The 24,700-nt window shown below is 40.9% G+C and overlaps 1 protein-coding gene across 8 annotated transcripts in view; it reads left to right on the top strand.

Annotated features, from left to right (window-relative positions):
* Positions 1-24,700, top strand: part of LOC117288372 (nesprin-1-like) — a 210,338-nt gene that overhangs the window by 116,632 nt on the left and 69,006 nt on the right. For all 8 annotated transcript variants that reach the window (XM_033769230.1, XM_033769267.1, XM_033769236.1 and 5 more), the window contains 5 exons: positions 83-13,657; positions 14,242-14,397; positions 15,091-15,273; positions 15,830-16,006; positions 16,432-16,776. In XM_033769230.1, coding sequence (XP_033625121.1) covers positions 83-13,657; positions 14,242-14,397; positions 15,091-15,273; positions 15,830-16,006; positions 16,432-16,776 — 14,436 coding nt within the window. The remainder of the gene's footprint in view (positions 1-82; positions 13,658-14,241; positions 14,398-15,090; positions 15,274-15,829; positions 16,007-16,431; positions 16,777-24,700) is intronic.

Below are 24,700 nucleotides of genomic sequence, written 5' to 3'. Positions count from 1 at the left end.
TTTACTTCTGCAAAAATTTGTGAGTGAATAATTTCTATTCATATTGATTTCTAATTTTTTTTTTTTACATTTTTCTTTGTAGGCTCTGGCAGCAGAAATCCAGACATATGAAGAGGAGATTCTTCAACTGAATGACAAAACAGACAAGCTGACAGAGCAGGCTGGAGCAAGGATAGCTGCGAGACGTGCATCCTATGCCAAGATCAATCCGCCCCTTCAGCTGATTACAAGGCCTCAGTTTGGTGTCCAGGCTCAGCTGATGAGGAGAGGTAGTCCAACGATGATTCCTGGATTTTATCAGACTCCTCAAGATGTCTCGCCTTTGAGTGAGCTTGATGGGGTGTCACCTGAGAGTGCCAAGATGGAGGCTTTTGGAAAGGATGAGATTGATCTTTCTGATTCAGAAGGACTGCCACATGAAACAGTAAAAGCTTCAGTTGGAAGTCCGCAGAAGTCTGCTCTAAGCTTCAAGCCTCATCAACAAGAACCTGTGACTCCTCTAGAAGATAAGATGAAACCACATGTGGTTACAGACAAGGGGCTGGCTTACATCCTAAGACCCCTCCAGAGCAAAGAACAAAGCATTGGGTCGAGTCCTTTGACTGGGTTGACTAGCGCCACCCCTGGTGGTGGCGTGGGAGAACCACTCATATCTCCTGACTTTGTGGTTGTTCAAGAAGTACATCCCCAGAAGGTACCAGCTGTCATTGGAGTAACTACAGTGAAAGATACAGACAGGCCGCTTGTTATTCAGGACCCTAGAACTGGAGAGCTCATGGTTGCAGAACCTGCTAGTGATCCACTGGAGCTTCAGGGTCAGCTTACAGCCTATGTACCTCAATCTGGGAAAGCACTGATTCTAAGTCCGAACAAGGAAAAGGCACTAGAAGCTTTTCCTGTTAAAGAAAGCAACGGGAAACCCTTCAAGCCTAGTGTCACTGAGACGGCTGTACAGAAGGAGCATAAACTCCCTCTAGAAGTTGACCCTGCTCATCAGCGAATGGCAGAAGAACCAACACTTCAGAAGCAAGTTGTGACAGATAAGGGATTGGCATTTGTCTTAAGACCACTTGAAGATACAGATTATACTGCTGGAGCTTTAAGTCCCTCATCTGGGGTGGCTGGCACTGCACCTGGTGGAGGATTTGATCAAGCAGTAGTGGACTATATTGTGCTGGATGAAGCTCAACCAGACAGCATGCCTGTGATTTTGGGAACCAGCATGGTACCTGTTGCTCAGAAGCCATTTGTGATTCAGGACCCACAGACAGGTCAGCTCATGATTGCAGAACCTGCGTCTGAAGTCCAAGAGCTCCATAATCAGCCAACTGCATACATACCTGCCTCAGGAAGAGCAGTTGTACTTGATCCAGGAAAACATAAGGCAGTTGAGGCTATGCCTGTTGGTGACATCCCACCAGTGTCTGAGCAGGTGACCTCTGTGAACATTACCCTCGATCAACAGCCTTGGAAAACAAATTTGACGTATCTCCTGTCTGAGGATCAGGAACACACTGAAATGCCAAGAAGTCAGCTAAAAACGCCTGAGCAGCCTATGGTAACACAGCTAGTAACTTCCAGAGGTCCAGTGTACGTCCTTAAACCAAGTGAAGAAGCTGGAGTTCCAAGCCCATTATCAGGTCAAGATGGTTCTGCTCCAGATGGAGGTGAAAGAACGTCTAACCTTAAATATGTCATTTCAGACGAGGCTTCCCCCCAGCAGGTACCCACCATAATTGACACTGTGACTGTTCCATACTCTGAACCTTTAAAGATCCAGGATCCAAGGACGGGGAAAGTCATGATGGCATACCCAGCTGAAAGGCCAGAACAATTGAACTCGGAAGTCACTGCATTTTGCAAACCAAATGAAATGTCACCGATGATGATTCACTATCCTAAGACGAACAGAGTTGAGGTAGCACAACCAGTTGAAACCCCTGTCGGGTTGGAAGAGCCATTGGAACAACTGGTTACTGAAGAGGGTCCAGCTTACATTCTGAAACCAATTACGGATCTTTCTCAGCCCATGAAAGTAACTGAGAATGGGATAGAACTGCCAGAACCTACAACAGTTCAGGAAGCAAAACTGGATCATGTACCAGCTGTGGTTACATCAAGACCTGTATCTCAAACTCCATCAGTATCACTGAGAGTAAGAGATCCAACAACTGGAGAGGTCATGCAAGCTATTCCGGCTTATAAACCAGAAGACCTTCAAAGAGAGGTGTCAGCCTATATTAATGATACACAGCCTGACCAAGTGAAAATCCACTATCCAGTAGCTAGCCAAGTCCATCCTCCTAAAGCAACACAATATGCACAAGAAATGGATATTGAGCTTGCTGCTGATAAAAAGACAGTTGTTGAGAAAACATGGTCAGTACAACTTCCCAAAACATCTCCAAGAGAAGTGTCTTTGTTCCTTGAAAGCAAACAAAGTCAGCCGGAGGTGAGAGAGAGTCAGTTAGTAACTTCAGAGGGGCCAGCGTATATACTAAGACCAATAGAAGATGTTGTAGGCATGGATCCTGCAGGTCCCTTAGAGACGGGAGAAGCTAGTAGTCCAAGCTCAAGACACCTCATCCCATCCCATGTGGATGAATTGAAAGAAGTACCTGCAGTAATCACATCCATACCAAACTTGCAATCTTCTGTAGAGCCTTTAAAAATCAAAGACCCTTTAACTGGATGCATTATGGTTGCACTGCCTTGCGGTGACCCAAGAAAGCTTCAAACAGAAGTAACTGCATACATTAAAGACCCAGATCAAGGCATCTTGAAGATCCATTATCCAGGCAGAGTGATAGTACCTCTAGAAAAGTCTGCAGATCCTGAACAGACACCATCACTTTCAAGACCTCATTTGCAGCATCCTACAAAGCAACTTGTTACAAATCAAGGCCCAGCATATGTACTTAGGTCTGTCAAGAAATCACTTGGGGCTGCAACTGCAAGCCCCCTCGATGATTCAGAAGGTATTGCCCCTGATGGTGGTGACTACATCATAACAAGAGAGGTTGCCGATGCATGCCTGCCAGTTGCAATGACTTTCAGACCTGTATCAAAAACACAGTCAAAGCTTTTGATAAGAGATCCACGAACTGGGGAGATCCTCGAAGCTGTTCCAGCTGATGATCCCCAACAGCTCAAGACAGATGTTACTGCCATCATTAGTGATTCGAAAAACCAACCAGTACAGATTTTCAAACCAAGTACAGGTCAAGCCCTCATTGCTCAACCCATCAAAGATTCAGGAGATGGGGAAGCTATTCCAGGTAAATCTTCACTCAATCAAGAAAGAGCAGTGAAAGAACCTCAACAGCAATTAGTTACTCAAGTTGGACCTGCCTTTGTGCTAAAACCACTCGAAACATTAAGGCCAGATGTTCAACGCATGCTTGAGACTCCTGTCATTCCTTCGGAAGATTCTGAACTGGTTGAGCTTCCCTTGGTAGTTTCCTCTTGCCCGGTCTCAGAGGTGCCATTAAAGGCTCGCACAATCAAAGACCCTTTGACAGGGGATGTTCTGGTGGCACTGCCTTGTACGGAGCCATCACAGTTCCTCACACAAACAATACTTTTTGTTGATCCTAAAGATGGTAGAGTGAAAATCCATCATCCCCAAAGCATTGAGCCAACACCAGAAGCAATAACTGCCTATCTTGAGAAACAACCATTGCACTTCAAGAAGGTTCCAGTTGAGAAGATGGACATTCCTGGAGAACAATTGGTTACTGAAGAGGGTCCAGCGTATGTACTGAGACCACTTAACTCAGTACAGCCAGATGAGAAACTCATTCAGATGACTCCATTTTCTCCTTCAGAAAAACTAGACAATGCTCCTATTGTACTTTCTACAAGACCGGTCAGTGAGGCTCCTATAGCAGCCATTAAAGTCAAAGACCCAATCACTGGGAATGTTATGGTAGCAGTGCCTTGTGTTACTCCAGCAGAACTACTGGCAGAAACGACGGTAGTTATTGACGGAGAAGACAACATAAAGATTCACTATCCACAAGCAGGCAAGCCAACACCAGAGGAAATGACTGCCTATCTTGAAAAACAACCATTGCATTTCAAGATTGACCCAGTTGGTGAGAGGGCCATTCCTGGAGAACAGTTGGTTACAGAAGAGGGTCCAGCCTATGTTCTTCGACCAATTGACACAATCCAACCTGGTGTTAAAGTTATGCGGAAGACTCCATATTCTCCCTCAGAAAAGTTGGACAACCTTCCTCTTGTAGTTGCCACAAGACCGGTCAGGGAGGCTCCTTTAGCAGCCATCACAGTCAAAGATCCAGTCACTGGCAATGTTATGATAGCAGTGCCTTGTGTGATTCCAGCAGAGTTACTGACAGAAACAACGGTAGTTATCGATCAAGAAGACAACTTAAAGATTCACTATCCACAAGCAGGCAAGCCAACACCAAAGGAAATAACTGCCTATCTTGAGAGACAATCATTGCATTTCAAGATTGACCCAGTTGGTGAGAGGGCCATTCCTGGAGAACAGTTGGTTACAGAAGAGGGTCCAGCATTTGTTCTTCGACCAATTGACACAATCCAACCTGGTGTTAAAGTTATGCAGAAGACTCCATTTTCTCCATCAGAACAATTGGACAACCTTCCTCTTGTAGTTTCCACAAGACCAGTCAGTGAGGCTCCTTCAGTGGCCATTACAGTCAAAGATCCAGTAACTAGAAATGTTATGGTAGCAGTGCCCTGTGTGATTCTAGCAGAACTACTGACAGAAACTACAGTAGTTATTGATCGAGAAGACAACATAATGATTCACTACCCACAAGCAGGCAAGCCAACACCAGAGGAACTGACTGCCTATCTTGAGAAACAACCATTGCATTTCAAGATTGACCCAGTTGAGGAGAGGGCCATTCCTGGAGAACAGTTGGTTACAGAGGAGGGTCCAGCATATGTTCTTAGACCAGTTAACACAATCCAACCAGGTGTTAAAGTTATGCGTAAGACTCCATTTTCTCCATCAGAACAATTGGACAGCCTTCCTCTTGTACTTTCCACGAGACCGATCAGTGAGGCTCCTTTAGCAGCCATCACAGTCAAAGATCCAGTCACTGGCAATGTTATGGTAGCAGTGCCTTGTGTGAGTCCAACAGAATTACTGACAGAAACAACTGTAGTTATCGATCAAGAAGACACCTTAAAGATTCACTATCCACAAGCAGGCAAGCTAACACCAACGGAAATAACTGCCTATCTTGAGAAACAACCTTTGCATTTCAAGATTGACCCAGTTGGTGAGAGGGCCATTCCTGGAGAACAGTTGGTTACAGAAGAGGGTCCAGCATTTGTTCTTCGACCAATTGACACAATCCAACCTGGTGTTAAAGTTATGCAGAAGACTCCATTTTCTCCATCAGAACAATTGGACAACCTTCCTCTTGTAGTTTCCACAAGACCAGTCAGTGAGGCTCCTTCAGCGGCCATTACAGTCAAAGATCCATTAACTGGAAATGTTATGGTAGCAGTGCCTTGTGTTACTCCAGCAGAACTACTGACAGAAACTACAGTAGTTATTGATCGAGAAGACAACATAAAGATTCACTACCCACAAGCAGGTAAGCCAACACCAGAGGAACTGACTGCCTATCTTGAGAAACAACCATTGCATTTCAAGATTGACCCAGTTGAGGAGAGGGCCATTCCGGGACAACAGTTGGTTACAGAGGAGGGTCCAGCATATGTTCTAAGACCAGTTAACACAATCCAACCAGGTGTTAAAGTTATGCGTAAGACTCCATTTTCTCCATCAGAACAATTGGACAGCCTTCCTCTTGTACTTTCCACGAGACCGATCAGTGAGGCTCCTTTAGCAGCCATCACAGTCAAAGATCCAGTCACTGGCAATGTTATGGTAGCAGTGCCTTGTGTGACTCCAACAGAATTACTGACCGAAACAATGGTAGTTATCGATCAAGAAGACACCTTAAAGATTCACTATCCACAAGCAGGCAAGCTAACACCAAAGGAAATAACTGCCTATCTTGAGAAACAACCTTTGCATTTCAAGATTGACCCAGTTGGTGAGAGGGCCATTCCTGGAGAACAGTTGGTTACAGAAGAGGGTCCAGCATTTGTTCTTCAACCAATTGACACAATCCAACCTGGTGTTAAAGTTATGCAGAAGACTCCATTTTCTCCATCAGAACAATTGGACAACCTTCCTCTTGTAGTTTCCACAAGACCAGTCAGTGAGGCTCCTTCAGCGGCCATTACAGTCAAAGATCCAGTAACTGGAAATGTTATGGTAGCAGTGCCTTGTGTTACTGCAGCAGAACTACTGACAGAAACGATGGTAGTTATTGACGGAGAAGACAACATAAAGATTCACTACCCACAAGCAGGTAAGCCAACACCAGAGGAACTGACTGCCTATCTTGAGAAACAACCATTGCATTTCAAGATTGACCCAGTTAAGGAGAGGGCCATTCCTGGACAACAGTTGGTTACAGAGGAGGGTCCAGCATATGTTCTTAGACCAGTTAACACAATCCAACCAGGTGTTAAAGTTATGCGTAAGACTCCATTTTCTCCATCGGAACAATTGGACAGCCTTCCTCTTGTACTTTCCACGAGACCGGTCAGTGAGGCTCCTTTAGCAGCCATCACAGTCAAAGATCCAGTCACTGGAAATGTTATGATAGCAGTGCCTTGTGTGAGTCCAACAGAATTACTGACAGAAACAACTGTAGTTATCGATCAAGAAGACACCTTAAAGATTCACTATCCACAAGCAGGCAAGCTAACACCAACGGAAATAACTGCCTATCTTGAGAAACAACCTTTGCATTTCAAGATTGACCCAGTGGAGAAGATGGAAATTCCTGGAGAACAGTTGGTTACAGAAGAGGGTCCAGCATATGTACTTATGCCCATTGAGGTGTTAAGGCCAGATGTCCAACACATACAGGAAACCCCATTCATTCCTTCTAGTGAGAGGAAGTTGGATGAGGTTCCTGCTGTAGTTTCCTCAAGACCAGTTTCAGAAGTGCCTTTTGAAACCATCACAATCAAAGATCCAGACACTGGGCAGATCTTGATAGCCATGCCATGTGTAGACCCATCAGATTTATTGTCTAAAACAACAGTGTTTATTGATCCAGCAGACAATACAATGAAGATCCATCGTCCTGCAGAAGTTAAACCTACAGAGGAGGAAATGTCTGTGTATCTTCCTGACCAACCATCGCAACAGAAGAAAAAACAACCTCAGCAACTTGTCACTGATGAAGGAAGAGCCTTTGTTCTCAGGCCTGTTAGAGAAAATAAAAAGTCGGCTAAAAAAGGCAAAGTCCTGACTGGAATTGAAATAAAGGAGATACCTACACTCAAAGCATCTAAACCAATATCAGCTAAAAAGCCTATCAAAATCAAGGATCCAAAATCAGGGCGTATCATGGAGGCCATCCCAGCAGTTGATCCCCATGAACTTGAAACCAACCTGGTAGCTTTTGTAAAAGACGATGATAAGAACACAGCTAGGATCCATTATCCACAAACTGCAAGAGGTACGAAGAGACCGTGGACCCCCAGTAGTGATTCTTCACAACCTCATCATGAGCCTGCTGATCAAGGCTTGTTGCATAAGCCTATCAAAGAGGATGCAACTGTATCCAAGTTCAGCAAGAAAGCTGCACAAGGATTCAAGTTTTCTCCTAAAAAGCAAGGAGTTGAACCTTTATCATCTGGAGAAATTGATGGTCATACCTTGAGACAACCATCAAAATCTGACTATGCTGCCAGTACCGACAAACATGTCTCTCCACAAGATGAAATGGTTGTAGATCCTAGCCCTATTACACACCAGCTTGTTACAGATAAAGGTCCTGCCTACACTCTAAAACCTCTGGATGAGTCGAGCACTAATCACTTTGGCAGTCCACTTGTAGGTAAACAAGGATCGACACCGGGTGGTGCAGTTAGTGGGGTCGACTACCTCATGGTGCAGGAGATGCCATATGAGCAACTCCCAAGGGTGGTAGGAACCAGACCTGTGACTGAAGGGCAGTTGTTAACGGTGCAAGACCCTAAAACTGGGAAAATGATGGCCGCTGTGCCTGCCCAGTCCTTGAATGATCTCAAGCGGTCAGTCAGTGCATATGTGCCAGATGGTAACAAAGATCAAGCCATGGAGATTTTCGATCCTGCAAGTAGGCAAGTCGCTGTAGCTTTACCAACAGAGATTGCTGAGGAGTTGTTAGATGGTGCAGATGAGGAATCTGCAGACCTTCCTGCACAATCTAGAGATGCATCCTTGCCCTCAACAACCCAAGATTCTGATGTTCCAATGTCATCTTTATCCTCCCATCAATCAAAACCTGGAGGAGCAGCTTCAGTATCTAAGCCTATTGAAGAAATGGAAACAAGTGAGCCACTTGACGATTCTTCATTCAAAATCATTGGTGAACTTGTTCAGACATCAACTCCATTTCTATCAAGGGCGCATTTTGAGAAGAAACCTTTGAGTCAAATATCAGCTTTTGAGTTTAAACCAAACCAGACACCATCGAATGAACACACAAAGACTGAAGAAGAGACCGAACACATTTCTGAAAATGTCTGTCAACTGGTGACAGATCAAGGACCAGTTTATGTTTTGAAACCATTTTATGACGGAGTGAGCAGTCCTGTGAAAGGTCAGCAGGGTAGTGCGCCAGATGGTGGAGTGGGTCCTCCATCTGCGGATTTTGTTGTATCACAAGAGGTACTACCACAACAGCATCCTATGGTCACTGGAGCTAGAGAAGTTCCAGAGACTTTGTCACTAATTGTGAGCGATCCAAACACAGGTAGAACTTTGGTTGCTAGACCAGCTGAGAACCTGAAGGACCTTGATGATCAACTGACAGCATGCATTCCTGACAATGCCAACCAGCCGGTGAGAGTTCATGATCCAAAGAAACAGAAAGATCAAATTGCCATTCCAACAGAAAATGTTCCTGGTCATGAATCATCAGCAGTACAGAGACCATCGGAAACACATTTGGCTCAGAAGCTTTCAGAGCAACATCCAGCTCAAGTTGGGGAAATAGAAATGAAAGATGCCCCTGATAAGGAAGACTCCCATTGGGATTGTTTCCAACTCCTGGCCAAAGAGGGACCAATCTACACGCTGGAACCCATGGACATAAATGCATTCCAACCATCACTATCTGAAGAAGAAAATCTGCCAGTTGATGATGAAGGTATGCCATTGGCAGATTTTGAAATATCTCCTGAAGATTCTCAACAGGATCATGAACCAGAAGTCACAGGTGCTAAAAATTTACCACAATCCAAAACTCTGATCATCAAAGATCCTAAGACTGGTCAGACGTTTGTCGCAAGACCAGCACAGAGTCTGGATGATATTGGTGAGGAGATAACGGCATGTATTCCTGATAATGCACAAGGCACTGTCGCAGTTCATTATCCTCACAGACCTCGAGCTGATGAGGCCATTCCATCTGATGGTCAAGGTCCAATTGAGGAAGCTGTATTACCTAGTAGAGTTGATGGAGTTGAAAAACCTCAAACTAAGCTGCCGAAGGCTCACAAACTACCATCTGCAGTAAATGGTGAAGAGCAGCATATGGATGAATCAAATTTCAGTGTACCTCCTGAAAAGGAAGTGAACCAGTTACTTACTGACCAAGGACCTGCCTACATCTTAGAACCATTTGATGGAGAAGTGAGCAGCCCATTGTCTGGTATAAACGGCAATGCCCCCGATGGAGGTCAAGGGTCTCCCTCAGTGGATTATGTAATCTCAGCAGAGACCCAACCACAGAATGTACTTCCACAGATAACAGGTGCTAGGAAAGTTCTTCCTTCTCAACCTCTTGTGATTCAGGATCCAGACACTGGGAAGACTCTGATAACCAGGCCAGTACAAAGTCTGAAGGAACTTGAGGATGAAGTGTGTGCTTTCATTCCTGACATCTCTCAACCAATCAGAGTCCGTAATCCTCACACCAACGAAGACAGAATTGCAGTTCCTACTGAGTATTCGCCAGTAGATGAAGTTGCATCTGCAGAGAGAGTGTACCCAGTCCACAAACCATTCAGACTTTTGGACGATGAAGTTCCAGTGGCACAACATCTTTCAGAAGAAGTGATGCAACTTCTATGTGATCGTGGACCAGTGTATGTGTTAACGCCATTACACACGGGAACAAGTGTTCCAACAAAGGGTGGAGCTGGATTTGCTGCTACTAGAGCAAAAAGCCCTCTAACAGCAGCTGCTGATATATCAGCAGATGTGCAACCAATGCAGGAGCCCATTGTGACCGGTGCTTGCACTGTTCCTTTGTCAAAACCCCTTGTTGTTCAGGATAAGGGAACTCATGAATTCTTTGAAGTGAGGCCAGCTCAAAATTTAAAAGAACTCTCTGAGGAGTTGACAGCATGCCTACCTGACAAAAACAACAACTTTATCCAAATCCATGATCCCCACACAAAGCAAGATCCATCTGAAAAGGCTGAAGAAGCTGCACAGTCACAAAAACCCAGTAAGAAGAAGAAACCCAAAAAGCGAAAGAAGAAGGGAACAGCAATGGATCACAAAGGGGACACAAAAGACATACCTGATGGACTTCCAAGTAAAGATGTTAAGCAGTTGGTCACAGACCAAGGTCCCGTATATATTTTAACACCAATGGATAGAAACTTGAGTTCTCCACTGAAGGGTCAAGAAAAAAGTCCCCAAAATGGGGGAGCAGGAGCACCATCAACTGACTTTGTGATTTCAGCAAAACCACAACCGCAGCAAAAACTACCTGTGGTTGTTGGTGCTAGGGATATTCCAGAAGCAAAGAAACTTGTTGTTCAAGATCCAGGAACTGGGGAGCTGCTTATTGCACAACCAGCTCAGAGTTTGAATGACTTAACTGACAAAATCACTGCTTGTATTCCGGATGATACCAATCAACCGATAATTCTTAACAATCCCAAAACAAAACAAGGCCAAGTAGCCATTCCATCTGAGAAGGCTGGCATTGATAAACCTGGACAGGTCAGTGAAGAATATGACGTGGTGAAACCTTCATCTCAAAGATCTAAAGGAGCCCAGCCTACGAAGAAACATCCAGTAACAGAAAGCTTTACAGCAGTAGCTTCTCCTGGTGCTACCACCCCAGAAATTGAACAATTGCTTACAGATCAAGGACCTGTCTATGTTTTGACACCAGAAGTTGACGATCCATCACATGTCCTTAAGGGCAAAAAGGGGCAATCGTTGGACAAGGGAGAGGGCCCTCCGTCTGATTTTGTAATATCAGAAGATGCAGAACCAAAGAAGCAACCAATCGTCAGTGGAGCCAGGAATGTACCAATGTCCAAACCATTAAGAGTGAAAGATCCCAGAACAGGCCAGACTCTCATTGCAAGACCCGCACAAAGTTTGAATGACCTGACTGATGAGGTTACGGCATGCATACCGGATGAAGCTGATCAACCTGTGAGAATTCACGATCCGTCTCTTACAGAGGACCAGATTGCTGTTCCAAATTCCTCGTCTGGTGGATCAAAGAAACGGAAGGCACAGAAAAGCAAAGACAAGAAACCAAAGAGAAAAGAAGCCAGCAAGGGAAAACAAAATATTGACACTCATCTGACTTCCGTGGCTCCCTCTGAAGAAATTCAGCAGTTACTGTCTGACCAAGGACCAGTTTTTGTGTTGACACCAATCGATGAGGTGAGCAGTCCATTGAAAGGGCTTCAAGGCAGTTCACCAGGTGGCGGTGCAGGACCCCCATCAGCTGATTTTGTTATATCCCCTACCACAACACCCTTACAACAACCGGTAATTACAGGTGCGCGGACTGTACCACTCACCCAACCCCTGATTCTCACAGAGCCTCTTACTGGACGAACTCTAGTCGCCAGACCAGCTCAGAACTTAAAAGATCTGAACGACAAAGTAACAGCATGCCTTCCAGAAGATTCAACCCAGCCTATGAGAGTCCATGACCCTATAAAACAGTGTGATCAAACTGCATACCCGCCTGAGCTTGATTTAGTTGATGAAACAGTGTCTGCTCAGAAAATTTACAGAGCAGAGAAGCCATTTGCAGATTTACTCGAAGATGGTGAATCAAAGAGAAGATCTAAAGATGACAGTGCAGATGATGTACCGAAACAAGAGAAACAACCAATGCTGCAACAGATTGTTACAGAGAAAGGGCCAGCATACGTGCTAAGGCCACTGGGATCATCTGCAAGCCCGCTGGATGGCATTGAAGGTGACGCTCCTGATGGTGGCTCCAATCAACCAATAATTGGAGATTACCGGATCCACGAAGAGGTACCCAATCAGAGCTTACCGATGAGAGTTGGTTCAAGGGCAGTGCCACTACAGAAACCGCTGGTTGTGATTGATCCCTGGACTGGAGAAGCAATGAATGCTTTCCCTGCAGAAAATGAAAAAGATCTATCTGAAAATACTGTAGCCTACATTCAAGATGAAGAACACAAGCCAATGACAATTCATGACAGTGGCACAGGCAAGGTGAAAGTGGCATATCCTATAGAGTTCAATCAACCAGAACAGTTAGAATCAGATGAAGAAGGGGACATGTCAAGTGGGGAGTCATCTGGATTTTACACCCCAGAAACAGGAACTCCAGCACGATCACGTTCAAACAGTGTGGAATATGTAATGGAGGAGCCAGTCCAGGCTAGCAAAGCTCCCACAAGTCTTACAGCATTCGGGTTCCTTGCCAAAGTGCTTGGAATCACACCCAAGGAAAAAGAAGACCCGAAAGATGAACAATTGACCGGGCTGGATGAGACTGATGATACAACACCCTTCGAAGAAGCAGCAGACTTTCCTCCAATAACAGACTCAGGTGATGTTAAACCAGGCAATGGAGCCAGTGAACTTCCTCAAGAACCAAGTACCCTGTCTCCAAAAAAACCATCAACTCCTGTCAAGACTGTTCGTTTTGCAGACAATATTCAACCAACTTCAAAATCTCCAGTGAAAAGGGGCAAGCAAAAACTTGTCCCCATTCAATCTCCTGATCCAGCAACTGAATCTCATCAGAAGCCAACCAATGTGGGACCGGGTACAACAAAAGCTGACGAACCACAAACTAGACAATCCAAGCCCAAGAAGAAACCAGCTGCAATTGAAGAGGCAGAGAAAAGGCATCCCACGCCGCCAACTGAACTTGCTTGGTGTCCAGTATTCTCCAAAAAAGCCCCAGAAGCTAAACCAACTCCTTCAGAAGTTCTCTCCAAATCGGAACTCCCTCCTACTTTCAAGCAGCCAACCCGTCAACCATCCATTGAGTGCCACCCAAGCTTTTCAAGACAAGATCCTAGTTCAAAATCACCTGCTTCGGAGCATCTAATAACCCCTGACACAGATTCTGATCTGTTCTACACCCCAGACGCACCATCTGAAGAAGAGCTCTACTATCCAGCTCGGCTACCTGATCAGACTACTCCGGACTCCAAGAGTAAAGCTATTACTTCAACTGCTTTATCTCAGCCTGGAGATTCCTCTCCAAGACACGATCCCAGTAAGAGTGTGGTCCGAAAGACGCCTGGAGACAGACGTCCTGAACCATCCAGTAATGATGGAGGAGATAAAATGGATGAACTCAACAAATCATGGGACAGTCTTCAGCAAAAGGTAAACAAATTTGTTTTAAGTTTCACTTTGATATTGGATATTTTTATTAAGTATCTTCAATCGAGGCAAGAAACTTGTTGGTAGAAAGATAACATTTTTCAGTCGTGATGCTTGCCACAGTCTAAAAGTGAAAAAATAATAATAATAATAATAATAGACTGATTTCATCTTTAAGACGACTAATTTATTACAAAATATGTGCATCACAAAATTACTGTAGACCCAGCATTTAAAAAATACAGTCAAAAATTGTGAAAGACTACATGTATTTATAGAATGGTTTATTACAAAATCTTCATAAACAGCCATATGCTGAATTACACTAACTTAGAATAAAAAGAGAAAACAACACATAAGTTGAGAACGTGACTTTTCAAAATTACATTAAAATTTGACATTAAAATCTTAAATAGAAAAAATGGTCGTAACAAGTTAGAAAATATAACATTTTTACTTTATGACACGCTGCACTCTGCAGTAATTTCACAATTAAACGATACATGCTTGGGTTTTGAATTTTAGTTTGGATTCTGTGGTAGCCATCAGGATAATAATAATTTTTCATAAACATCTTCGCTTAAAAGATGGGCGAGAAACAGAGGATGTTGCGGGAGGCTCTTGCACGTCAAGAAGATTACCACAATGCTCTGTCTCATCTCAACATGTCCTTGGAGGCAGCAGAGCTACGACTTAAAGGAGTTGACCAAGAGGATGTAGACCAAGGCATTGCAGCGCTTGAGGTAACTTTTCTGAAGGTGGCTGATGGTTGTGTTGGACAGTTTTGATTTCAGTTATTTTATCCAGGCATTGAGAACAGTGCAATTGTAAATAACTGATCCTTTTATTAATAGGGAATACAAAAAAAACAGAAGATTTGAGTTTTTTGCACTACACACATAAAGCTCTGTATCACTTTGGCTTTCAACCTCTGTCTGAAAGATTCCACTTACACTTAATTTGTTGAAAATAATGCATTTTAATAACTGGTACAATGCAGCTCTGAAAACACTGATCCAGAAACAATGCCTCAAAATCAACTTTAAAAAAATATTATTATGAAAAATTGCCCAACACAAGGCCACTCAGGGTGAGGGCTTCAAAGGACTAAAAGGGAAAATTTGAAGTGAGAGGATCAAATATCTGTTTACATTCCTCTTGAAATGTGGCAGATTGTGAGTTGGTGGAAAGGAAAATACAAGTAGGGAGTTCCAAAGTGCAGTAGTACTGGGGTAAAGGTTGTTAGAATATCTCCCAATCCTGGCCTTTGGAACGCACGCAGTGAAGGTTTGAGATGATGTGGCAAGGCATGTGCTGATTGTGACGGTGCATACAGAAGGGACAATGAGTGAGATACAACGAGTTAGATACCTTCTGCTCACATACCATGACAGATTATTTTATCAGATTCTTAATATTTAAATGTTTGATTACAGCACATCTTGGAGAATGTGACGTTACTCCAGTGCAGCATTGATGATGTGAAGGACAAAGGAGATAAACTGGTCTCACGCAGTGACGCTGGCAACAGAGACGCTAACCTAGCAACGTTGGCATCACTCAGTGAGAGAATAGACAACTTACTCTCTGATAGCTTGAACAAACTCAATCAGTTTCAGGTAAGTTTTGGAGAAATCATTACATCATCTACAATCACGGCCAAGATGTTTGGGCCATGTGACAATAAACATACCCTCCCTTGGCTCGAGCTCCCCCGCTTCCCCCCTCAATGTCATCAGACTTGGCACTGAGAACAAATATTCGATCGGGGATGGGGCCCAACGAGATTTGACAGTGATTGTAGAAGATGAAGGATATGTGTTTGCCTTTACTCTAGTGTAGACTTTTTTCATTTTTTTTAATGTATATTTTTAAATGAGTCTGGAACAACAACACAAATTTAAACAAGGAAACATTCATACAATTTTGTGATAAGGTTTTTATTAAAAAAATATTTTTAACTTAAAAAAAAGTCTAAACAATGGCTTATTTGAATTTGGATTTAATTAATAAACTTAACTTAACAGTTAATATTGTTTTTAGTTTGATTTGTCTCACAGCATTAAGATTTAGTTCAGGATATCAAGATTTAGTTCAAGATATCAAATTTGAAATTAAATTTTGTTTTTTTAAAGGTGTTCTCAATTTGTTTTCTTTCATTCCACCCTCGTTCAGATTGAGAAAGATGAGTTGAATCAATTGATGAGCCAGTTAACGTCTTGTAAGAATGAACTCTTGCAGCTTGAGGCGTGGTTGGATCACTTTGTTGAAGATCTTGAGGAAGCAGACGATCTGGCCCCCCAGGCAGGGCCAACTGTGGTCGTCATACAGCAACAGCTTGTTCTGAATCAGGTAAGCCAAGCCCATTCTTACTCGGAATGTTAGTCAGTTTAACGAGCAAAACATGTAAATTTTCATCGGGTTGAAGAATACTGTTTGGTTTGACACTTGCACCAATGTCTGTGGTTAAAACCAATAAATAAAACAACACAGCAACAACAACAAGAACAACAACAAAAAGATTTTTATTTAAAATTGGTCAATTCATGTTTGGTCAATTCATGTTGAGCAACATTTTCACATAAGAGAAAAAGAAATCCTGGTGCATTTTATGACAGCGTTTGTTGTCTGTACTTGGTTAAGTTATGGTTTTATTGTGACGACGATGTTCTCAACAACAACAAAAATCCAGAAAATTAATCCCTTGGATAAGCACAAAACAATTTTGGAATTCCTGTCAGTGATTGATAGTGAGCCACTTTTTTTTCACAACTCAGAACCACCAGCTTGACTTGAGTCGTAAACTCCAGAAGGTCCAAGACATACAGAGCATCATCAACGATATCCACGATGACCATCCATCCCGTGAAGGGGAGACGACCTCCTCCTTGGCCTCCCTCCTCCAGGCCCGCATGGAGACGCTGAAGAGAGACCTGACCGATAAGCAGGAACTCCTTAAGATGAGGAGAAATACGGAGCAGCTAGCTGAGGACTACCAGAGCGATGTACAACGTCTTCAGGAGTGGTTTGCTTCTCATCAAGGGATGTCGGTGGAAAGAGGGCAGGATCTACCGGCTAATGTGGGGTCCGAGTCATTGCAGAGGCAGATGGATCTCCAACAGGTAAGTTTTGTATTGAAATATTAAGTTATAAACCACAAGGGAAACTGACTGGTTCCTTTTTTTCAACAGTTTGTGTTAAAAAAATAAAAAATGATTGAGGTGGGACTTGAACCAACAATTTCCGGTACGTTAATCCGGAGTTTGTTGGTTCAATTCCTGCTCCAGTAAAATTGTCTCTGCTCAAACCCAAAGTATTGTAATATTGTGCATTTATTGAGTGTTACTATCCGTTGTAGTATCCACAGTTCTTAGTCATCATTGCTCCTTGAAGATATTATTATGATAGTCTTCCTACTTTGATTGCCGATAGTCTGAATTGCCGATTTGTTTTACCCTGAAAACTGTGATTAACAGCCTCAGGAGACTATTAAGGCCTACACTATGTATGCATAAATGACAGCCCTTTTACTTAATAAAATGTTCCTACTATTGTTCCAAGGACCAAGTATTATGCCAGAGAAAAATGAAAGCCAAACAATCAAGTATACTTAAAGGAACACGTTGCCTTGGATCGGACGAGTTGGTCTACAAAAAGGGTTTGAAACCGTTTGTTATGAAATGCATATGGTGAGAAAGATGTTTTAAAAGTAGAATATAATGATCCACACAAGTATCACTCAAAATTGCACGGTTTTTCATTTACGTCGCGAACTAACACGATCGGCCATTTATGGGAGTCAAAAATTCGACTACTGTAAATGGCCGACCATGTTAGTCAACGAGGTAAAAAGAAAACCACGCAATTTCGAGGCATGTTTTTGTAGATCATTGTATTCTACTTTTACAACATCTTTCTACCCATATGCATTTTATACCAAACGGTTACAGAACGCTTTTCAAAGACCAACTTGACTGATCCAAGGCAACGTGTTCCTTTATGATCCAAGGCAACGTGCTCCTTTAATAATCATACACATTGTTGACTTGCCCTTCAAGAACATCAACAGCTACCCTCCTAAAGTAGAGAAAAGTCTCCTTCACTTGATATATTTACGTCCCCATTTGTTTATGATTAGTAATTTCTAGAAAGATTGTTTTGTATTTTTTTGTCGCCTACTTTTTTATTCCCTTATTTTTTAAATATTTTTGTTGGCTCTCCTCCAAGGTTTTTTTTAGGAGCAATTAATACAGTTGAAGCACCTTGTAATGGTTTTGATGGTCGTTGAATCTCAAAATCCTCACTCTAAATTTCTTAGGGTCTCACCACCAATGGCTGAAACAAATCGTTAATAACAAAGTAGCAAAATACAATGTGTTTATTTTAAAACGATCCATTATTAGTCAATCACTGTTGTGTTGACACATTTTCTTTCTCAGTTTTACTTAGATTTGCTGTGTGGATGAGGCATTGGTTCATGTTTTTATTTTTACATTTTTGTACATAATTTGTTTGATACCTGAAATAACAAATAATTTAATGTATTTTTATGCTGCCTTTATTTTTTACTCCCCACACACATTCTAATTTTGTTAGTTGCTTGGTGCGGATCCCAGGGTAGGTCCTGAAACAAACGGGGTGGGGACCCGGACCCCACCCCGTTCTCAATGATGTTGTTTACTATCTGTTTTCTGTTTATAAACTTTAAACTTGTGCCGTCCGGAAAAAAATCTTGCAATATTTCCTGCATGCATTGTTGGCATAATCATTGTAACCCTCCAGTCACTCTTTCATGTTTTTGTTTTTGTTTTTTGGACCCCTTCCTGCTAAAAATTGCTGGATTTGGGCCTCGTTGTTTTTCATTCCTTAACAGTAATTTAGGAGATCAAATAATAACTTAATAATTACTGTTGTAAAATGGCAACTTACGTAAATACAAGCTCTAAACACTTATTGGCAAATGATGAATAGTACAAAATAATCATAATAATAATAATAATGCTGTACATATACAGCATAATTTTATATGGTGATGGACATCACAGCAGATGTTTTATTGTTGTAAGATGAACGATGATGGAGGGTTTCTATTCATTCTTTTGACCCATGACCTTTGCATTTTCCAGAAACACCTGTTACAAATGACAACAGGACGTATTTTGTACCTTAAGAAAAGGCAATTTTCTTGTATCTTGTTGGTTGAGATTTATTCTGAATTGGCTGAGATGTATTTTATTTGATCCTTACAGAGTTTTTAATCGTTCACAGTTAAGAAAAAATTAAACGTCCAATTACAACGATATAAAGTATCAGTCTCAAACGACCCACAGGCAGATGAGAAACTTTAAAAAGCCAGAAAGCCGAGAATGTTCTATAAAATATTATATATATATGCTCATTGACCAGGGATAATACTTTTCTAGCACCTTCATCAATATACACTTCACAAGACTCCAAATTATTAATATTGTTATAAAGAAAAGACATTTATTATGATTATAATTTGAAGGGGAAAATATATCATTGTTTTCTGGTACGAGTAAATTATCTCTCATCTCATTCTCAAAATATGTTAAAATGTTATCCCACTTCGAGAACTTATTCCTGTGGCAAGGCAATATATAAAACTATTGTAACATAAGAAATCTTCGGCAAAATACGTTACCACTGTGCACTGTGTACTCAAAAGCAAAGGTGTCTAATCTTATGTTGCAATATTAAGAGCCTGTACATGCACCTAACATTTGGCCTCTGAACACCAACGAAACTTTTGCAGTTATGCCTAACCCGCAACCTCAAACCCATAGGCACTTTTTTCTGACCTTGAATGACCTCAAATCCTGGCACTTTTTTCCTGAACTAGAATGACCTCACCCCAAAGTTTGATGTCTGACCCATGAAAGACCCAAACCACTTACTCCTGACCTGAGATGTGTCTGGGCATCTGTTATCTGCAAAGGTTCTTGAATAACCTCAAACTTTGGCACTTATCCTCGGGAAGACCTTAAGCAGTTCCCTTGCAAGACCCAATCCACTTATATCTGACCTGTGGTGACCCAAATCACTTAAACCTGTCCCGAGACATTTATAAGTTTATGCTGACACAATGAACATTGACTCATGAAACATGGGAACTCTACCCATGCACAGCTCTTATGAAATAAAAATACTTTTATAATGTGAATAACATTAGATGGATGATTTATCAAAACTTAATGTTACTAGAAGTCCTTTGGGCTCCATTGGTTCAAAGAGAAGCTTTTATTGACCAATGTTGACCAACTGACAATAATCTCGCTCCAGAGAGCTTAGGGTAGTGAAATAATGGCAATAGGAGAAAATCATTTTAGTTTTACTACAAGGAGAATGTTTTGGACGTTAAGGAATACGAAATGTAGTTCATTTTAAATGTTCCATTCTGTAGCTTTGTTTTTCATAATAGTTAAAAAGAGTTGCCTTCTGCAGCTTCATATTTCCTATAGTTAAATAGAGACGCTTCCGCAGATTCATATTTTCTATACCTTCTGCAGCTTCATATGTCCTATAGTTAAACAGTCGCCTTCTGCAGCTTTTTCCTAATAACAAAACAGAGTTGCCTTCTGCAGCTTCATATTTACTGTAGTTAAACAGAGTTGCCTTCTGCAGCTTTTTCCTAATAATAAAACAGAGTTGCCTTCTGCAGCTCTTTTCCTAATAATAAAACAGAGTTGCCTTCTGCAGCTTCATATTTCCTATAGTTAAATATAGTTGCCTTCTGCAGCTTCATATTTACTGTAGTTAAACAGAGTTGCCTTCTGCAGCTTTTTCCTAATAATAAAACAGAGTTGCCTTCTGCAGCTTTTTTCCTGATAATAAAACAGAGTTGCCGTCTGCAGCTTCATATTTCCTATAGTTAAATATAGTTGCCTTCTGCAGCTTCATATTTCCCATAGCTAAACAGAGTTGCCATCTGCAGCTTCATATTCCCATAGCTAAACATAGTTGCCTTCTGCAGCTTCATATTTCTCATAGCTAAACATAGTTGCCTTCTGCAGCTTCATATTTCTCATAGCTAAGCAGAGTTGCTTTCTGCAGCTTCATATTTCTCATAGCTAAAGAGAGTTGCCTTCTGCAGCTTCATATTTCCCATAGCTAAACAGAGTTGCCTTCTGCGGCTTTTTTCTTAATGATGAAACAAAAAATGCATTCAGCTTGTTAAGTATATATTATCATCTGAATCATCACATCATGTAATCTAACTTCAAGAGGCTCTCATTCAAAGATATTGTTTCAAAATGCAGGTTTACAGTTATTGGTTAGCATGCAGGTTTCCTCTTCAATGTATATTAGTGCCATAGAAAACTGAAACATGTCCACAAATTTGTTTGTTTTCTAGCAGGTTTCTACATTTTTTGCAAACTTGTACAGAGTTGCAAGTCTGAAAATGATTAAAGCTCTACTTGTCAGTTAGTTCAAATAAGGAAATGTAATGATAAAGTGGCAGATAAGACTAGTATGTCTTTCAATAATGCTCTATTCAAAACCATTTCCAAACAGTGAAGAATAAATTATGTTTTTGTCTATTACGTATTTTTGCTTCCTTTCTATTAAACAAAGAAATCGCAAAATTTATGTTTTCTTATGAGCGCTTGCAGTGTTGACATTCTGAGAAGCAGCTGCATTTAGATTCCTTTTAGAATGCTGCTGCCCTCAGCCTATGTACCTAGCCTCTCTTTATCATCAACCACTCATCTAGAAATGTGAATATGCATCAAGGTCATAGTTGAACCATGCGGTCTGCATGGCCAATCGTTTGCTCTGCCCCCACTGAATAAGTTAATAATACATTGATTGAAGAGGTGTACTACGTGTAGTGTATAGGGATCTCGTGGGCTCATTGCTGCAGTGCACTTATGCAACCTCACACGTACACATGTGCTGGCAGTGTGGTGGACAATAACAAGAAAAATCATCCAATTATGGACATCAAAACTGATGGAGTGAATGGGATATAAATAAATATATGTTTTGTTTGTGTCGAGTACACTGCACAATGATGAAATGAGGCTTCAATGTCTATGGGAGAGATCTTTACCTTGAAGGGAACCGCCATGCTGAGTTTACTGAACAGATACACCAGACAACGGAATGGAATAATGCGTTTATAGAATGGAAGCATATCTTAGGTTTTGTCATTGTGGGATCTAGAAATACTTAAAAGCATTTAAGTACACAGGCATTCTTCCTCGGTGATACAATCGGAGGTATTTGCAATGTACATGTATACCTACTGTACACGAGTCAGTAGTGTGTGCCTGCAATGGATGCTCCCTGTTGCCTCTCAACAACCACAGTCCAAAGATTACATTTTATGATAACCGGACGTACACATAAATCAACACGTAGTGCTACACCTACGTGGAACACACAGCCTTATTTCAAGGGATATAAACAACAAGGATGCATTCTGGATCATTAATAACAGTCACTACTTGGATTACTACAATGTCTCAACTGATTGGATGATAATTGTGAAAGTCGTTGCACAGCGTGCGGATTTACCTTTGAGAAATAATATTCCCTCTGAAGTGCCTTGTGATCGCACCACACAACAGCATCATGTATTCACCTCTGAAAACCAAACGACTGAAAATAAGCCACCGAGAATATGTAAGAATTTATTTGTAATATAAACAAGTTATAATTTTTCTGCAAATCATTATTTGTCATGCATGATATTCTTTTTATTTTACGTGATTTCCTTCTTCTTTTTTCGCCTCAGAAAAAAAAATCAGCAAAATCAGCCTAAAAAGACTCCTAATAATATGTGTACAATATGTAGCCTAAGGCCCAATTTCATAGAGCTTAAATTATTTCTTGATTATATTCTGTAGAAAAGTTACGTGGGATAACACTCAAAAATAGTATATGGTATTTTGGCTGGTTACCTTAATTTGCTTAGCATAATTTTGTTATGCTTAGCTATTTTTCATAATTAGCAGCTCTGTCCGAAATCCTACTTTATTTTTCCAAGGACTGTTGAATGTCATCCCTGAATTGTATATTCTCAAGTTCACTTGTATGTAGTGCTAATATTTTTGGTCCTAATTATGTGAAGTAAAAACACATTTGCTGGTACGCTGGTAGTAGTGACATCAGAAAGAGAAAGTTTATCTCTACAGTAAGCTTAGTTTGACATTTCATAACCGCCGATATGGAACTGATAAATTTTATTATGTTGCAGTCAGAAAGTATTTATGTCCAGGTTTGTGATAAAACTTTTCTGTATTTTCGATCTTCTACTTTATTTTGGGTGTTTCCTAAGATTGTAGATTTTCAAAAACAAGGTTCTCTCTGACGAAAAAATATTTACTGACAGTCTACAGTTTTCTCATTGATAAAAGCCCTTGGGAGAGACTCTGGCTTGAGAAATTAGGCCATTAACCACGTTTGCATTTATACCTCGGGTCATTTTGGTTGGTTGTCAGTTTGCAACTGCTAATTTTCTTGATTTCATTGAAATTAATCAAATTCAGTTTTGTTATGCACTCATTTTTCAATAGAAATAGTCTTTATTAATTAGGAACAAATTGCAAGTCTGTAAAAACCTCAAAACAAAACAGTGTTAGTTGTCATTTTGTCAAATATTCTTTTAAAGTGAAATTTGAACATAAAAAATACACAGGTCTGTACAATGCAAAAAAGAATGTTTTATGTCGGTCAAAAGCTCAAATCCATGATGTTTTGATTGAAAATCATAAAAATTTAGGAATGAACTAAAAAAATCTCTTTACAAAAAAATGTAGACATTACATTTTGAATTTGGTATCATCAAACATTTTTTTATTTTGCCGAAAATTGCACGGTACCAAATACAATGACATTTTACATGCTCTTAACTTGAGGTTATTGTCTTTTCCCCCAAGTTTCATTAAAATCTCTTTTGGAAAAATGAGTGAATCACGAAAACTGAATTGACCTCACAGTTCCTTCCTTTTTAATTATTGACAAGGGCACAATTGCTACATGCTCAAAGATGAAACAAAATTCCCTCGCTCCTTGAAACTGGAAATCAAGTATTGATATGTAAAATTACCTGGAGAATGTTACAAGATTCCATCAGACCTGAAGATATTATCGCAACAATTGGATTGCATCAATTTAATTCCGCTCATAAATAAAGTTGCTGGGTGTTTATAATAAAATCAAAATATATCACAGTTGATCAGGCTCAGTTTCATGGAGAGAAAAAATTGCTGTAAATAGTTTGTGCTAAGCAACATTAAGCAGGGTACCATCCACAAATGCTACTTTAGAAATGGTATTTTAGCTGGTGCATGTTTATGGTCAGCCTTATTTTATTGTGCTTAGCTAGTTTTTGTGCTAAAGCAGCTCTATGAAATTGGGCCCTACTGTTATTGAGAGTTTGTTAATTCGGATTATGTAAGTAAAGACTCACATGATGCAGCTGAAGAGCTACATTTTTTTCCGTCAAGTTCTCTTTTTCTTATGTGCCATTCATGTAGAGAGTAAAGACCACATACTAGGATAGAATATGAGGCATTGGAGCATATGAATCTAGTTGAGCTTGTGTTTTTATATTGAGGCCTATGGCAGGTGGCAACCACAGGCACTGTGCCAAGATTCTATTGACTGCTACATGGTGGCTCTGTCTGGCTAAGAAACTTTTCACAGATCAAAGAAGAATAACCATACATATAGGCTATCTAGGAACAAATCCTTTTTTGATGGTTTTTCACTCGTAGCTGTTCATATTCAGAAATTCAAATTTGTGGTGATTTTTCTCTAGTAGCCTTTAAAATAAATACCGACGGTCCATGTTTTTTGGTTATTGTGAAGAGAAACAAAATAACACAACGTAAAAATAGCATGTCATTGTTGTTGTACAAATAAGTAGTACAATTAATGAGGTGTTTTTTGTTTGTGCTTAGGGAACAATTTGTATAGTTTGTTGTTGTTTATTAATTTATTTTTTTCAAGAAACTTCTAACAATCGAACTTATAGATTGCGCTTCTGCAGGTGTAGGCACTCATGTTGTTTGTCAG

The sequence above is a fragment of the Asterias rubens genome, chromosome 1, assembly GCF_902459465.1.
Source record: "Asterias rubens chromosome 1, eAstRub1.3, whole genome shotgun sequence".
In the NCBI taxonomy this organism is placed as follows: domain Eukaryota; kingdom Metazoa; phylum Echinodermata; class Asteroidea; order Forcipulatida; family Asteriidae; genus Asterias; species Asterias rubens.
Note: the sequence above shows the minus strand (reverse complement) of the source record. Positions and strands in the feature narration are given on the sequence as shown.